Source organism: Varroa jacobsoni, unplaced genomic scaffold (assembly GCF_002532875.2).
Source record: "Varroa jacobsoni isolate VJ856 unplaced genomic scaffold, vjacob_1.0 scaffold_672, whole genome shotgun sequence".
Classification (NCBI taxonomy): domain Eukaryota; kingdom Metazoa; phylum Arthropoda; class Arachnida; order Mesostigmata; family Varroidae; genus Varroa; species Varroa jacobsoni.
This window is the reverse complement of record NW_019213574.1, coordinates 1-17,940: the sequence shown is the minus strand read 5'-3', so window position 1 is coordinate 17,940 and position 17,940 is coordinate 1. Positions and strand designations below refer to the sequence as shown.

The 17,940-nt window shown below is 41.0% G+C and overlaps 3 protein-coding genes across 3 annotated transcripts in view; 1 reads left to right on the top strand and 2 right to left on the bottom strand.

Annotated features, from left to right (window-relative positions):
• Positions 1-2,180, bottom strand: part of LOC111262530 (putative glutamine amidotransferase-like class 1 domain-containing protein 3B, mitochondrial) — an 8,116-nt gene extending 5,936 nt beyond the window's left edge. Inside the window, exon 1 of the mRNA XM_022836855.2 lies at positions 1,830-2,180. Coding sequence (XP_022692590.1) covers positions 1,830-1,901 — 72 coding nt within the window. The 5' untranslated portion in view covers positions 1,902-2,180. The remainder of the gene's footprint in view (positions 1-1,829) is intronic.
• Spf30 (survival of motor neuron-related-splicing factor 30) lies at positions 187-1,823 on the bottom strand. The gene has a single exon (XM_022836854.2). The coding sequence runs from the start codon at positions 1,284-1,286 to the stop codon at positions 510-512; it is 777 nt and encodes a 258-aa protein (XP_022692589.1). The 5' UTR covers positions 1,287-1,823; the 3' UTR covers positions 187-509.
• Positions 2,181-2,705: 525 nt separating the features above from the next.
• LOC111262531 (WD repeat-containing protein 11) lies at positions 2,706-17,913 on the top strand. Its single transcript, XM_022836856.2, has 21 exons — positions 2,706-3,354; positions 4,929-5,079; positions 5,354-5,474; positions 5,802-5,990; positions 6,498-6,665; positions 7,087-7,349; positions 7,825-8,002; positions 8,321-8,520; positions 8,710-8,829; positions 9,154-9,300; positions 9,655-9,774; positions 10,151-10,284; positions 10,688-11,015; positions 11,271-11,366; positions 11,894-12,088; positions 12,254-12,660; positions 13,124-13,298; positions 13,608-13,720; positions 14,231-14,426; positions 16,166-16,394; positions 16,727-17,913. The coding sequence occupies exons 1-21, from the start codon at positions 3,248-3,250 to the stop codon at positions 16,978-16,980; spliced, it is 3,891 nt and encodes a 1,296-aa protein (XP_022692591.1). The 5' UTR covers positions 2,706-3,247; the 3' UTR covers positions 16,981-17,913.
• The last annotated feature ends 27 nt before the right edge of the window (positions 17,914-17,940 follow it).

Below are 17,940 nucleotides of genomic sequence, written 5' to 3'. Positions count from 1 at the left end.
TGGATATAAGTTTTAATGGTAGATACCTTTTTCGTATGACGGCGGTACGCATAGACGTCAATCGAAGGGCGCGCATCGAAAAAACGAAAGAGATCTTTGACTCGACGAGTCAAGAAGATACAACCATAGCTTGAACGTGTATGTGCTTCGAAAATTGTATCTATTGATCGAATCAAGTTTAAGTACTTTCACTGGCATACGCGATTCTTAATGTAACTTAGAATAATTTATTAGCCATGCAGTTCTCGTCTGAATCAAGCCTCAAATCTTAATGTTCCGTTTATAATTAAATAATAAACTATTGGTGCTAATAACTGTGTTCAAATCATTAACGACTGCGCCACCTTCGAGTGACGTCGCTACGTACCAAATGCCATTGGATCCTGTAATATGGTCCAGCTTTTAATTTGGCAGGACCAATAACAATGTTATGCTTTTTTGCATTAAATTGCCGCGATCTCATTAGCGACAAACAATAGCATTGGTCGTGTGTAAACGTTATCTGCTGGTCAATTAAGGCCCGCGGGTCCAGGCAAGTTACACGGGTGCTGGAGCGAGGTCTTCTTGACGACCTGATGTTTTTCTATCTGATGGTATTCGGTCATCGGCCGATCTGCAACACCGCAAGTGCCGATTCCTACCCGGCCGGCGACGCTTTCGGGTGTAGCAAAAATACTCTTTTTCGTGACACCCTTTTTCTTGTGTTGGGCTTTCGCGCTGAAGTTCTGCCAGATTTTCTTGTCGGCCTCGCGCTGCTGCTCAATCTCCTTAAGGCGTTCCTTTTTTTTCATGGCCTTCTGCTTCTTGTACTCCTTCTGCGCTGCCACATGGGCTTTTTTTCCACCTTTCGTTGCATGCCCCCCGCTGTTACGCGGCTTTAGCTCGCTCATGTGTACAGTCTCGTTGTTCGGGTATTCTTCGAAATCGACAGTAACCAGTCCATCGCTGCTGCTTATAGCCACGACGGTTGCATCATAGTAATTTCCATCTTCGGCCCAGGGGGCACTTACACGATCCCCAACTTGCCAACGGCCCGTGGAGCCAGCGGACCCGACAATCCCTGACCCACATACGCCGCCACTGTCCTCTGCATGGGTCACCGACCGGAGATCACTATTGCGAGAGCTAGCGGAGAGACTTTTTGTTAAGCTTATAACTTCACAAAGGTCTTCACGCAGTTTACGCAAGTCAGGGTCATCTGGATTGGATGCAAGCGCAGCCTCCACCTGTTGCAGTTGTACATGGTAGGTCTCTAGCTGAGTCTGAAGATCTTCTTTGTCTGCCATTTTTTCTATTGACTATTCCACAGCAGCAATTCGTATATTGACACAACTAACAGGATCTTTGTACCTCAAGGCTGTGATAAATCGGAACTCTATGAGCTCCAGAAAAACGAGATCGTCGAACGTGACTTGTTAAAGCACTTCGATCACAAACATAAAATGTACTACGCGAGTTGAAAGACCCGTCCGTCGCCAAGTTAACGCCGGACCATTCACGCGCGTTTAAGAGTCAGGCTGATATAGTTTACATATATCAGAGAGAAGAAAACTACTGTGCTGTGGATTCCTACACCAATCACACAAATATGCCCTATTGCATGGGCAGTGGCCGTATTTATCGATCAATTAAAGTCCTTTTTTCCTTGACAATGTTATATGGTTCTACAATGATCTGAAGGCAAAAAGATGTCAGCTTCCAAACTTGACAGCCTCTAAAAGCGTCTAATACACAGAGATCACGGCCGAACAACACAGCCAAGGAAACGCAAGGTTTAGATGACACTGAATGAAGTGGTTGATTGATGTATTCGGTGGTTACGTACGTACCACGGCAACCTTGTTCGAAGCGAACCGGCGCGAAATATGCAGTCCACTGAGGACGATCTTCGAGCTGAGCATCGCAGATGTCGCTGAGTTATTGTGCGCAAGCCAAGAAATCAAACAACACCACAAACGATTTCTTCGCTTGATGCCTAAAAATCCAATCGGTTTAAGCACGACTGCAGTGCGGCAGCACCGCTCTGAACGACGCTTGACACCCAACCTCAACTCAACAGTCACTCGTAAATAATACTGGCTGCTCTGCTGCTTAAAGGTTTAACCTTAACTATATATATCTATAAACTCGCTAATGACGAGCGCGATCATCACGTAGCTGACGACAGGCCAGGAATTAACAACAACACAGACCACAACAAACACAAGCCCAAGGCTGAGTACAGTGACGAGATGGCGCCAGCCTCGCTGACCGGGCGTTTGGCCCACGTATAGGCTTTTGGTGTAAAGGCGGCAATTTTTAAAAGTGACGATCCATCAGAGAAATTCTCCAACAGCACGCTCCATGCTGCGCTCTTCGATTCCCTATCGCCTGGAAAATAGCTATTCGCTGCTATCACGATGGAAAGAGATCGCCCGCTTGGAGAGGCTGGCTTGAATTGCGCTTCCTGTTGCAGTAAAACAATGACACCTGCCTTATACAACAAGAGGTTCGCAAACTATTAAAGCAGAAATGCGTGGGGGATAGTGTGGTTGGATGTGTAAAAACCGGTGCCCTGTCTGTCTGTCACTGTGTGTGTATCTATGTACTTCGTTGTTCCGTGAATAGTAGCTGAAGAGCTACCTGCAAGGTACGCCCCAGTCGCCCCTAACCAATCATCCCTTTCCCTTATTGCTCTTTCTCCAGATGTTCGCATGTTTCTATCGCCACCGCCGCTATCACTGCTGTCGCTGACACTGCTCCTGTTGCGGGGCCGCCACTGCAAGTGCAACTAGAACCAGCCGTCAGCTGGTGTGTAGATTGTGCGGTTGCCTTAACGCATGGGCCACCAGTTTTATACAGGAGGATAGATAGGGGGCTGTATACGAGTTATTGACAATTGCTGCCGCGGAAGCCGCAGGCACTATGTGTATTGGCCAATGTCTCTTAGTGAGAAAATTTGTCACGAATTTCAAGAGCCCTCCGAGAAAAAACTAGGTGACAGCGAACAAAATTTTGTGTACGTTTGTTGCCGATCGGTGTGAGTGAAGTGGCAAATAATGCTGAACGATTGTTTTTCAATAATATGTGTCACAATTATGCGCGTGTAAATGTTTAATAACGACTTTATCTTCGGCTTTGAGTGTAATTCACTATTCACCCTATTGTAGCGATAACTGTCATTCTAGTTCCAGCGAACAGGGGTGAGTGTGCGTGTGTGTGTGTGAGTGTGTGTGAGTCCGAGGGGCACCTGATTTGACTTCCGCCGATGTCGGATACGGCTACGGATGAGGGTTCCACCCCAACGGTGGTGAAAGTCAGCCCCCGGCTTATCCCTGGAATACTTAATCCTGGCAATAAGGATGCTCTCGATTGGTGAGTTAGTCAATTAGTCCGTCGTACAGCAACGTTGCATAGTGAAAACATCGAGCCTGCCTTGATCGTGTAGTAAGTAGATAAGACGCGAAAAAAAATGTTTAGGGCAATAATGTGGGATGGTAACTTTACATATTAGAGAATATTCAACGTTTAATTTATGGACCACCATTACTACATCAATGAACTTCGCAGTGATTTGATGAAATTACTTTTACCGTATTTATAGGTAGTAAGTCCGTATAAGAACTTTGCACGCAAATAACATGAACGTCGACTAATTAACGTGCAATCAATCGTTCAGTGCTTACTATATGCCGTTTCAGCTGCGTAAATATTGTCCCGATTGCTTTAGATTTAGGCATATTCGTTACGTGACATATTTATATTTACTGCATTTTACCTCATAAGAAGTAGTAAAAGTGCTAACCACGTAGTAGAAACATGCAAAGAATATCAATGCAGTAGTGTAATAGGTAATAGACAAGATGGGAAGGAACATTATGTGTAAAATAACCTACTTTTGATATAAACGCATGCAATAAATGTTTGCATACGGACTATACGTTGTAAGCCTCAAAAAGAATCGCCATTAAACCGGATCAGATCTACTTCTTCTAGAGTAACTTCTCTTCGCTAGTACGTACAACGATAAGTATCACGCACGCAAGTGCTTGAACCACTAGTGTCTGAAGTCAGCTCCCCTCGACTGGCTCGGAAGTAATTAGCATGTCTAAGATGACCTTCATATGAGCGAATCAGTTATTCCAGACCATGTATAAAGTATTTTTTTTTAATTCACGTCGTTTGTCCTACATATTTCTATCCCATTTATTAGATTCTAACAGGGCAATTCTAGGAGCTATTAGCTGGGATTTTTTCGGGTGGAGGTGATGAGCGTTACGGATCCTTGTACGTAACATAGAAAGAGACCAGCCACAGAAAGATTAGCTAAAGGAACTCACTAAGATGGCGCTTTGGAGTGGGACAGGATAATGAGCGTAGATGAGATGCTCATGGTGAACGATTTTCGAACTGTAGGCTCTGATAGATATTGTGTTTTTTTAGTAGAATGTTGGTCGGAATACAAACAGGAGTTTCAGAGAAAGGCTGCTAGATATCATGTGCTAACCGAGAGAAATGTACAATACGGCTGTTGATATTCTACTAATTGTGTTAAAGTACATAAAACAAGTTCGAATAACGAGTATAAACTTTACCTTTGAAAACCTGGTTCATATATAAAGGGTCAAGTCTTTGTAAACGATTAACGTGCTTTTCACTTTTAAAATTATGGCTGAAAATATCGTAATAAGCTCAACAAAAGAAATACATTTTTAATTTTATACTGGTGCATGTATGACTGTTATGTACAGTGTAAATAATAATGATAGTAACTGTATAGAAAGGATTAAACCTCTGGCTAAAAAAAAGTCAGATGCCTTTTGTCAAGCCCGCCAAAGTGTGTATACCACAGGCAGATGTGATCAAATAAAGAATTATTTATTTCGTTGAGTATTCTCTAATTGAATGTTTACGTACATCTTATTTGTATTTACCTTGGTTGTTTTTAGGGGGCCGCAGGGTCTGGTCGCATATGGAAGCCAAAGTAACATTGTCGTTTTAGATTCCCGTAGTGTGACCACCGTCCAATGTCTTCAGGGAGGAGGCAGGCATGATGTCACCCGAATCCGATGGTCCCGTCATCTGCACTACCATGACAAAGTAAGGGATTTATGATTGAAGCACGCTATTATGACAGGCTAAACCGATGAACTATTAATAGCTTCTGTTACTAATTATATATTTTTCCCTAAGGTCGGTCAAGTGTTTTTCTTTCTACGTTGTGCTTAGTGCTAATTCAAATGTAACAAACGTTGGCAAAATGCTTTTATCATTTGTATTGTTGTTGTATTGTAACTTCTGGAACAATGTATATCTAGAAAATTTATTATGTATTCATAATAAATCTTTGGGTTTGTTGTACTGCGGCGTATAGGCGCGACCATATACATTAAGATTGGCCGCGGCAGATAGTGCCGGTGTTGTAACTGTTTGGAACGTGGCTACGGGAACGATCAAAGCCGAACTTGCTCAACCTGGCCATAAGACAGTCATTGGTAAGATATAATGATAATGCCGAGCGATCTTTTAATCATCTTTGTGACGTACGCTTAAAACATTTCAATATTCAGTTGATCTGCTATTAAAATAGAATCATACTCCCTTGAGGCTGGAGGCTGTTTAATAAAGCCAAAATATACTTACCAAATGGGCTTTCCGTCGTGCTTCTGAATAATTGACAGTAGTAAGTGAGATTTCTGTAACGAAGATGTGCCTCTGCAGTTGGCTGACATGCTGTAATTTTTGTGTTAATAATAAATGCATTGTATTGTCCCGCGGCAAGAACTGAGAAGATACTTTTTGACTTTTTTTTTTTGTTTAAGATATGCATTGGATGGCATATAATGACGCATCCTACCCATTGCTGCTGGTCCTTTACGAACACTCATACCTTGTTCTGTGGGACACTGAACGTGAACTTCTGGTTTGGAAGAAAGATTTCCTTCGAGAAGCAGGTGGAGAAAAGTTCACAGCATTTTCCGTCGACCCCTTTTCGGAAGCTTCCATTGCCTGTGAGTTGGCTTTATGTTAAGCTGGTGACGAGCAAAGATCCAGATGTCGGTAAAACTACGTTACTGAACGAGCCAAAAAAGATCGAAGAGAAAATGACTCATGGTAAAATCAGAAAGTCCTGTCACAGTCAAGCTCCCTTGCTTTCTTTCTCTTTTTGACGAGTCATTAGTTTTAAGAAAGTACCGTTTGGACGTTTCCAGTATTTCCCTTAATTAGCATTTTGCTATGGGGTACTTGAGATGTTGTTGTTTTATGTTTGCTTATTAATGCTCAAGGAAAGAGGATTAGCGTATATTTGTAAAAGTACAAGCTGTATACTATTATAATCTGTGTAGACTGGTTTTGCTTAACCATAATCGAGCATACATTTATTTAACTAAGAAACAGAGGTCTATCGAAAAAAAGTTGATTCTTTAAAACTCACTTAATTCTTGTTGGATTGATATTAACACTATATTATGCGAAACGCGTGCTTCTATATTTGTCTGCTCTGGTTCTTTCCATAGTGGTAACGTTGGAGCACTTATGGTTGGTGGACGATCTCAATCCGGCCAGGGCACCTCAAGCTCCCTTACGAAGGCTTGATGTGAACCTTCCGCATGCACCAGGAGGTGGGACGAACAGTCAGGCTCAGACACCTACTGAAAACCCCAGGAGAAGTAGATTGCTCAGTGGTAAGTCTCTGCTACTTAGACAACTTCACGTGGTATTCCGTAAGTACTGTAAGTACGTGGTTCAAATAAACTGCACACCGGAATCGCTAATAAATACCTAGGTCTAAGATTTTTGCCAAGTGCCATTTTATTTTATTTGTTTATTCATCCAAATATGGCTTGTGTAGTGAGTACTATACGCTGGGTAAACCTATCTACTACACAAGTGATTGGTTGTTTAACTGTAGAACATATACTACGTTTGAATTAAGTTTGATTCAATACACAGATAGGACACATATATTGAGGCTCCTAATGTAGAATCACGTAAACGTACTTTTGGCTTAAAGCTTTTATTCCAATTCTTGTATAACGTGTATACAAAATATTAATCCTACGCTCAATTGTTCAATGTCGTATCCCGGTGTCCACCTATATATAGGTGTTCAGGCAATGTTTCAGGGAGCGAATTCATCACAAGCTAATGCTGGCACAACGGTCTCAGGGTCCCACAGTCACCATGGAAGTGGAGCTAGTGGCAGTGGGGCTGGCGGTGATCAGCCTTCAAGCGAAATGGACCTTATGCCGGGAGGGTATGGCAACCTCACCGATTGTCAAGCCGTATTGCACGATCCCGCCCATAGGTACCAACTAGTGCTCGTTTTTCCAAGGCATGTCGTCGTTGTAGACTTTGTTATACAGCAGGTAGGTGCTGGATAATAGTAAAAAAATAGCCTGTTAGCCTTTTCTTTTTCTATAAATATATGCGTAGAGAATTTCTATAGTATTAGAGAATAGTAATTGCCGTCTTGATGCTCTTGCAAGTCACACCTGATTAATTCATTAAGGCGCACTGACGAACAGTTAAATAAAATAGATTTTAGATACCTATACTTAGTATTGCGACGGATTAATCAGGTTATACGGAGTCTGTAGACGAACTTCGATAGACAAATGTAAAACTACGTATGAATTCTTCAGCGGGACGCGCGCGTAGTTTCTGTTAAGATTTTCATATTTCGTTTGCGGAGCTACCTGTTTTATCCTTGTTAGCACAGAAGCTCAGGAACCTGGTCTCAATATACTCTAATTATCAATTACCGAAAAACAAAAACATATATTTTTGTATATAATGTATATATATAATTAAATCTGATGTTCCATGATCTAACGTTTACAGGTTATAGGAACGGCGGTTGTTGAACGGAGTTTGGCGGGCCTATTCGCTGTTCGCATTTGTCGACTCACGGGTCGTTTGGTGTGCCTTCATGATTCGGGTGTGATAACTGTGCGACAGCGAAAACCGTTTACACTTCCACAGGGGGTCGACGATTCTAAATCACAACTAGGCAGCTCTGGTCAGTTAAAATAACTGCTAGCAGATCTTTTTCGTGTAGCTATTTTGAAATGCCTACTTTACGGCAGTGTATAGCACTCAAAATGCACGTTGGTTTCTACCGATATGTTTATTTCCCTACTGTAATTCAAGATAACAGATATAGCGCTTTGTTTGTGACAGAAACCGATAAAGCTGGTTTGGCTTGGCATTATAAAATAGACTTTTGTAAATAGAGTTCCCCATTCACAACATTGCATAATACGTAACTTCACTTATCATAGCTGGTAACGTGTAGCAATACATGCGGATCAACGGCTGAGATATGAAATGCTTGTAGGTGGCTCTGATGGATCTCGGTTATGTGGCGAATCAGATAGCAGCGGTACTATTTCTCTTCTTACCCCATCGTGGCTTCATCAGTCTGCTCGAGCAGCGCAATTTGATGTCCACTACGATACGTTAACTACATCAGATCCGTATCGAATGGTTACAAGAAATTCGCGCATTGTTGCTTTTGCGCTCTGCCCAACTCAGCAGGTACGTTTTGCAATTTCATCATAAACATTCGTAGCAAGTTGTTTCTTCATTGAGTTAACATCTCACGTTTGTTTTACGCAAATTGGTATTGCTTGATCGAGAATTTGACATCTTGTTTTAGCTTTTAGATATTTCACAGAAATTTGCAGTTTACTAAAATTATTAAATCGTTTTTTGTTTCCACATTAGACCGATTCTAATGACGATAGAAAAATCTTGTGGGGCGAAAGCCTTCGAGCGGCAATAGTACTACAGGACGGTAGGACACTTTTCTACAAGATGCTGCCGCCTGCCAAGGATTCCAAATTAGTGCGTATTCTTAAAATCTGTTTTTTATAGATTGACATAAGTACCAATTGTATAGTCACAGTTCCTCAGCCGACGTCATACGATGCTTATGTTGTGAGGATATGCTTGATACCTATCGAACAATTGCATGTTTTGAAGAGCTGATTTTGCTTATTATGTCTGCAATGTGGTGATCAAAAAAAAACGCTACCTTCGCAGGACGTGAGGAGCATTCGAAGCAATGAATGTTAATTAATGTTTTTCTCTTAATCGATATGCTTGCTTCATATTTTACAAATAGTGGTCATACGCACTGCACTGTTCAATGAGGTCAACGAATTTCAGGGTAAACGACGGTTGGTGCTCACGGCCGCCTTGGAGACGCTTTCAACGTTGCCACATTGTATGAAGATGTGCCCACCTGTCACATTTAAAAACTGGAAGACTTACCGTCCGCTTCTGGCTTGCGCTGTCGGTACGGGGAACGTACAGGTAATTCTCTAAATCTCCTAGTAGCTTCTCGACGGCAAAACGGGGTTTCAAATTTATGATAAAAAAAAGGATCGGTCGTAATTGAGGCGAGAAGGTTAGCTGATGTCAGAAAATCGTTTATTGGAGACAGAATCTCAAAGTCGCAGAAAGTAGAGAAGTAGAAAAAGTAGAAAGTAGAACATTAATGCATTTCTAAAACAAACATTTACATTTTTGTGTATAAGCTTTTTCTACGGAAGCTGTGGGACGCTTGTGAACTTGATGTACCCCAAAGGTTTTTATCATGTATTCGTCATTTCTGACACATGCGTTTTGACGTTAGCGATTCCATTAATATTCATTATATCCAACTAGGTCTTAAACGTTGCAACTGGAGCCGTCGAACGTAATATCTGCGTTCACACAACAGCTGTTAGGGGTATTGAGTGGACCGGGCTCACCAGTTTTCTATCATTTGCTAACGCGACGCTACAGGTGAAGAAATGATTTTTTTGTTTGCTATTTTTCAACATCGGTGTCTTTCTGATACTTGCAGATTAACATCATCATAGCAGTTGCGACTTTTACTTTAGCGCACACTAACAATGTTCGATTACATAGGGCAAATAATTAACAAAAATAATTTACTTTTGTGTACGTAGAATGCATACACATATGTATGTAACATATATATATATATATATGCAGGCTAGTGGCTATGTCAGAGGGAAAGCATAATCTACTATCAAAGTAATCTGGGCTGCCCTTAACTAACGGTTAGTATGATCGTCGAAGATACCTAGTAGATTGCTATATGGATATTGTGATTATAGTAACGAATTTTTTTATTCTCGTTGTCGTTGCAATAAAGGTGCAGTCAACGCAAAACAGCAACATAAAGAATGAACTAAATTTGACTGAAGTTACCTCAGGGCGAGTTCGACAGATTCGATCAGATCGAGCGGACGAGAAACCGATAGAGCTTGTGGCGGTCTCCAAATACGGGTGCGTGGTGAAAATCACTTGGAAAATACTAAGCTTTAAACAGACTTATGCAGCGCCTTATAATAACAGCGTATCTCGTGCACAACATGCACGAACGACCTTTTTTTCGAGACGCAAGCAAAACATATGATGGTTCTCAAACGTTTGTATTTAACTAATCGACCCAATTAAATAAGCTTTGGCCTAAAAGGGAGCTGAATAACGTGAACATATATGTCGATACATTCGTGAGATCGGGAGTAAATAGACACATTTAAAACATTTGTATTTTGTAAACAGGACTGGTAATCAGAAATTAACTGCAATGGAAACCAGTTGATTTAATGTCTGTGTTGCTAGCTAACTTTTCGCATTTATATTAGCGTTACTTCTGGCATTCTGGTTTGCTGCTGTTTTGACTCAGGCAATACTTCATTGTAGCCTTCAAGGATCAACCGTTTGAACTTTGGGATCTACGCAATCTCAGCCTCCTCTCGACAGTGTCGCAAAACTTTCGCAGCATCTCATGCCTTGAATGGAGCCCTCGGTCAGCCTTACGGCGTAAACATTCCGAAATGGGCGAAGAGGCTGGCATAGCTTCGCCGCCTAAACAGACCGAGCCCATCTTCCTGAAGCCTCCAGCTAATGATCAACAAGACACACAAGCAGTTGAAAATGGAAAAAAAACTAGCAAGGGACAACATCAGCAATTTGTAAAGGAGCACTTTCTCGCGATCGATGCCCAGAGCAAGGTAAAGAGTTTCAACACTTTTTAGTGGATAGGTTCCTCGAGCGTTACGCCAAATACTACCATGACCTAATACTTACTCGTTTAACTAATTTATTTAACTCTTGACTAATTGATAAGCACTATAGAGTGGTGTAAGAGAAACGTTTGCTTGTCTGAGTAAGCGAGTGGATATCACTGTAGTTAAACTCACCCAACAATCTTAGACTTTGGAAAATGGAGAGCAACATTATACGAGACACTTTTTTCGTTATTGTAGGTCTGCTTCTTCACTGTGGAAGGATCTGTGTTAAAAAGCAATATGCGCATACTTGTGCCTGTTTCTTCTGGTTCAATAACATGCACGGCGTGGAAGGCAAGTGTGATAGGTTCGAGTTGTTTCATTCTAATGCTTAGTTTATGTATCCTGGGTTTATGCAGTTCCTTGTGAAAAACGTATTTAGCCTGCTTCAGACTTCTGTCGTCGAGATAAAATAGTAGCCAAACAAAAGAAAAAATGTCTGTACATCTCCAACTCTAAGCTTTTGGATATCGGTTACGGTAGGCCGTTAGCAACGACGATAATCTTATGATGATCATAATGATGACGAAGGTTAGAGGATTCAGTCAAGTCAGTATGTTGCTATAGGACCTATCATAGCTCCATCTCGTGTAAGATAACGCCGTGCAAATGTCTCAATCGCTAAACTGTTAATTACTGTGTGTGTCACCGTAAAAATTAACACGTCCATTATATATCAGACAGCATGTTAAATATGTGATAATTATGGCAATAACACCAGTATGCATTTATTTTGTGCTCAAATAAAATATATATTTTTTTTTAAATACAATACCATTAATTTATCATTCTGTTGTACGTATGTGCGACTCAATTGATAGGCTGACAAATTAGTGCTAGGCGATTCAGATGGTAACCTGTCGCTCTGGGACATAACAACTAAAAAAAGTGAGACCACACCGTCGCAGCGCGGTGCCGTCCGCAAGGTGGTTTTCGCTCCTGGTAGGGGAAACATGAAGATCATTGTTTTGTTCCAAGACGCAGTAGAGCTATGGGAAGCAACAGCGGATCATACGGTATGTTCAGGATAGACAAGTTTTTTTAAACACTTCATGGACATGAAACGATACCAAATGAGGTATATTTTAATGTATAAGTTCGAGTGAGAGCTCATTATTGCAGTATATCGAGAACGATTCTTTGCTATTAGTATCTCCGTTGTGTGTTTGCTCATTTCGTAGATGAATCGTCTAACATCATTGAAAACTGGCCGAGGCGAAGTCTCACATGTAGATTGGGCCGGCTCTATGCGACCTCTTCTTGCCTGGGCCAATGGCACAATCACCATTATGGACATGGAGCTCAAACCGCATCCAGCAAGCTCGATTGCCGATTACTTCTTCGAAGAGATGCCATTCTTGCCAGCTATCCTCTCGCCAAACTCAGCGTTGCATCTCAAAGCCATTTTGCAACATCTGCCGTGCAGTCAACAGGAAGTTGATCCCCTGGCTGTCATGTCATCACTGCGAAGTTTTGTAAACAGCGAAGATACGGCTTTAGCGCGAAGCATGTTGGCCGATCTAGAGCCCGAAGTATGGGAGGCATTGGTAAAGGCGAGCGTCGCTGAGCGCGCACTAATTATTGCCAGGTAATTAATGCTAAGCTAAAATACTAGGATACAAATAGCGTTTTGATCGCAATCCTTCGGTGAGATTACGTTCGTTTGTTGAAGCCTGATATATAAGCAAAAGCAGGCTTGCAGTATAGATGGATTTAGAACAGTGAGGAAAAGTCAGACTTCCAGTTCTAGAGGGTCGTAGGCTTACAGTGAAACAGCATCCGTTCCAATTAGAAATATATTTTTGTTTTTACTGTCTTTAGATCTACGTTATTTTCCATTGTCGCTATTTTGTAACTGTAATGCCATTTTACCATATGCTACGTAAACATCTAAAACTGAGGATGGAACCTGGCTTCTAGAACACGACACTGATAAATATACCACTAGTTACTACAGTGCTAGCCGATTCAGTCGACTTGATTATAAGGGCCACACTTGCAATGTTTTATTACGCCTGCGCATAATCTTCATGGGTGCTAATTTATCTCAGGCTATTTGGCGATGATGAAGCTATTCGTTTTTGGACCATGTTTGAGTCGTTGGTTGATCCGGTTAGAAGAAGTCTTCCACCGTCCTTTGATCTTCTTCTACCGCAAAAGGAGTACCGTCGAACACAGCTATACCGGGCGATGCTGCACGAGAGTAAACGAGGAAGCAATTACCAGGTAAGCATAACTATTGTTTTCAGGCGAACATCATAAACTGAAAAATATAAATAATGTTCAAAAGCTAAATTACGAAAAAAATTTAAATTGGGGGAATTGTCAAACAATACGTATAGATGCAATATTCTGTTTGTCCGGTTCTGCAGGGAACGAAGGTAAAGTTGTTACTAATCAATCAGTATATTAGAATCTCAGAGCGAAATAGCTATGGGCTACTTCCAGTTCATTACTAGACATTATACGAAGCTGATCGAGTTCGACTTTGATAAATAATAACAATCTCTTGTTCTTGGATACATGTTAATATAGCTCACACAATGTTGCCTTGACGAATTTCTTCTTCTGGGCGATACTGATCGAGCTGTGCAGTTGCTGCTTGAAACGGAGCCGCCGAACCCACACTTCACCCATGATGCGCTGAGGTAATTTCAATTTAGACAAACTCTGTATATTTATATACATGATGTGCATACGTCCCAGATGTGCTAGAAGAACTGCTTGAAGTAAAGGTACAAGTTGTTGGCTGACATGTTAAGAAGGCTTTCGCCGTTGTTTAGTTGGATTTTGACTAGGATTCAACTGTACAATAGAGAATACGTTACAAAATGGGTGTAAAGATATTGCTTTTACATTAAATCAACGTCACATGTTTAACGTCGGGTATTCGCGCCAGGCTTTAAACACAAAATGAAATGTGTTAATGCGCGGTTTCGAATGGATTACTTACCTTACGTTCAGTGGCAGAAATGGTGGCAAACATATTACCATTGAACCGCCTTTTAATATCTATAATATAAGAAATAAATCATCATCTTCTTGTATTCCTTTAGAAAGTTTATGGATGTATTTATTGTTATGTCTATATGAGCCTATTTGAATGACATATCTTCTTATTTTTGCTGCTTATGTTCTTGTTGATCTATGGGTTTCAGAGCTTGCTTAATCGCTTGTCTCAAAACAGAGAACGCGTCACAGTCTTCGGTGGTGAAGCTCGTGGCGACCAACCTGATCGCGTCCGGAGACACTCAGCTAGGTGTACAACTTCTTTGTGTAATCAACAAAGCCCTTGACGCTTGTAGATACCTACAAAGTAACGCACAGTGGGATAAGAGCGTATGGCTCGCCAAGGTACGACTTGTTATGGTACCCTTCTAACGAACAATTAGCAGGTAGCATCTAAAATGCAATATATGTATGGCAATGAAACTATATAGACAGCACAGCCGACTAGCAAAAGACAAAGTCTATGGGCTAGAAAAGCGATGAAACGGCGGATGCGGGTCGAAGACTGCAAAGTGACGGTCAAATGGCGAATGTTGCGTATTCATCTTGAAGCTTATTAGGCAGGCGATGGACGTACATATTGTAGCACTTTATTTGATGGAACTTTATAAACTGTTTAATATATTTGGGCAACCACGTCGTCTTTTTGCTCGCTGGCTTACCTAATTAACTTTTCGCACACAGACGGGTGATATTCCTTATAGGGGTAAGTGATTACATACATTGTATCATCTTACCTTGTTTCGATTTCATATATATACTTGTGTACATCGTTATGTGAAATATCACCTATTTTGATATTACATATTTCAGAGATCGGTAAGCTATATTTAATATTTTGGGTACTTGTTGCTACTTTCCGAGGTGTTGTCTGTCTCTTAGTGCGCCTACCTACGGGCGATATCCTGACAGACTTTTTCATTTCGTTAAGATTGTGGTTAAGTCATTTTTATTTAATAGAGCCGAATTAGCTAATAAATCACACCTTATCACTGCATTACGACTACTGGTGCCGTTTTTCAGACCTTCTGGTAAAGCAAACGAAGAGACGTGGCCCAATATTCAGCGTAACCATATATTCTATTCGGTTTATATTTGCACCGGTGGTGTTTCTGGTAACGATGACAGTCTTTTGAAGCTTACTTCAAGAAGACCAACTCGCAGGAGAATTTGACGTATTTTGTATAATACAGCATGCGATACTAATTAGGCCCCTTTGTAATTCGAGTTCACTATCGCCGTTCGGGGTCAAATACGTTACCCACTAAGCTATCATTAGGACTAGGCCCTCCTAACCTAGTGTGTATGTACAGTATGTATACATGTTTATATATGGCTATTACAAGCGAATTCTACAGGGAATTTGAAATTGAATGGTAGATTTTGAGAAATAAAAACTCTAAGTATTTTTATACTAAAAAATGTTTTTTGCCCCACTTGGAATAACTCAGTTTTCACTCATTAGGAGATTAAAGTGTTAAAGACCAACAAAAAGGTGATTAAACGTCGGAATAGGAAAAACAAAAACACATTGCTGCAATTAAGAGGGCTTTTGACGAAAGCAAAATTTGGAGCCTTGAAGTGGGACCAGGCGAGAAAATGGCGTCCCCGTGGAAAGGCAGCGATAGGCATCATCGCCATGCCTTTATTACTTCCTAAATTAAACAAAGGAATATTCAAAGTTGATTTTAAGACACCTATTGTCCCGATCTAGCTTCAAGTGACTATGGGACCTTTTATGCCTTAAAAGGGCCAGTGGAGGGCAAGCATATCCCATTATCGATTCACTCCGAAAAGCCATAGATAGAAAATTACATATAGGAACACTAATTGTAGATATTTGGTTTTCCAGAAAGTGCTGGAACGGTCAGGCGTGTATGCAAAGTGACAGAGAGTACCTTTATTATATAGTAAAAAAGCATAACGCTAGTTTCAAGGTTATTTAAAAACGCCCGCCGAGGCTGCTCCGATATATAGATATATATATATAGGAGAGCACTGGTTCATAACACATAGTACAAAAATCAACACCCGTTTCTTTTTTTCAACCTGTTTCATTTAATCGGGTCGTTTCTGTTCATCAGTGTTCACTATCACGCGTCGAGCAGTGTGATGTCGTGTGCAAATGGGCAGAGCATCTATCGCTAGTGGCGACTAATCAGCGCACGAAGGCTGCGGTAGCATTACTTTCAGTTGCGGAGGTGGGCCGCTGTATTCAGCTCCTGGCAGCAAATCAAATGCTAGAAAGAGCCATGTTGCTGGCTGATGCAGCCGAGGAAGCCGGACTTCAGATTGAGTGGGACAAAATAAAGGGTAAGTAGATAACAGACGAACTGAAGGTGAAGACAGCCCGGACTCATAAAGACTCTGACAGTGTTTCAGTCTTGCAGAGCTCTTGTGCGTTTGTATAAGTCTTCTGTTCCTAGAGTGTATGACCTAAAAACTGCTTGGAGTTAAACCATGATCCCGACAATAGAGCAGGAGCTGATATTCCGTACTTGCTCTACTAATATGTCTGTACCATATATAATAGGCTTGGTCTGATGAATGATTAACTGTCGTTTTTGTCTTCATCATTGGATGAACGATACAGTGGAATGACAGGGTATATTGACTCACGTTAACATGTTATTTGCTCGTTGCAGAGGAATACCGCCCAGCCGCTCTTCGACTGAAGTACGCCCGATACCTACACGCAATAGGAAACTCTGAGGCGGCGCTATCCTTCTGCATGAAGGCTCTCGACATGCCCGAAGCTGAGGATCTTAAGAAAGAGATTGAAATTATTCTCGAAGATAGCACATCACTGATAGCACATCATCGTCACCTTCAGTTAACGCGACAACGTGCGTCTTTACGTCGAACTCCACACTCACAATTAGCACTTATTAATGATTAATACACACTTTAAGCGGCGTGACGCAACGGCCAAATAGAGGGGCCGCTAGTGAGCACAGGATTGCAATAAATACATTTTAATGTGTTCGTTGCCCTATGTCATATGCATATACACTTAGCACAAAACTATTAGTAGCGTTATGGCATGAAATAAGAAAAGGGAGATGAGCCGTCACCGTTGGTCCTTTTAGTTATGTCACCGAAGGATGGAGAGGACAAGACAAAAATATAACATCTGGATCTAAGCGAAAGAAAAGGACGTCCTAAGAACTGATGGATTAAATTCATTGAGAGTACTTAATAATATTGAAAGATGATTGGAAGCCCAGATTCGTGGCACGTACTGAATTATTGAATAATTATGTTATAGACTAGTGAATATTGCTAGCAGAATAGACTTGTGTACAGGTTTGAAACAAGAAGATATATTTTCGTGGAGTCTAGAAATGGCACTAGCCCCGTCCGCCGTGCGGGCAGGTTACTTGGCGCCGATGGGAAAATGCGTCGTATAAATGTGTTTAGAGATGAAATAATATCACTATATATCATAAATGCGAGAAAAAATGGGTAAAACTGTTCAATCAACATAGAGTGGCAATACTGCACTTAGGTGTCTATCTATTGAATGATATAATTTAATAGGTTTAGTAAAATACCCGAAGAGCCCGTTAGTGAAGCGAGTGTAACCCACTTCACTGGCGCTTCGTAGCGATAGCTTTAGTTTTGTTTTATTGTATTTTTATCACATTATTCAGGGATACGAACGAAGCACGTGACGCAAAGCTAAACCTTCTATTTTGACCCTTTTCTAGCTTTTGGGCCTTCTTCCGATATTCGTTCGAAATGTTTTTTTGGTATATTGCAACTGAGGCAAATGAGGTCGGAAATTTCTGTTAGCATTTAAATAGTAAATCGGTTATGAAGATTATAGTTTTTTTAGTATGTGATACTTGGTTTATAT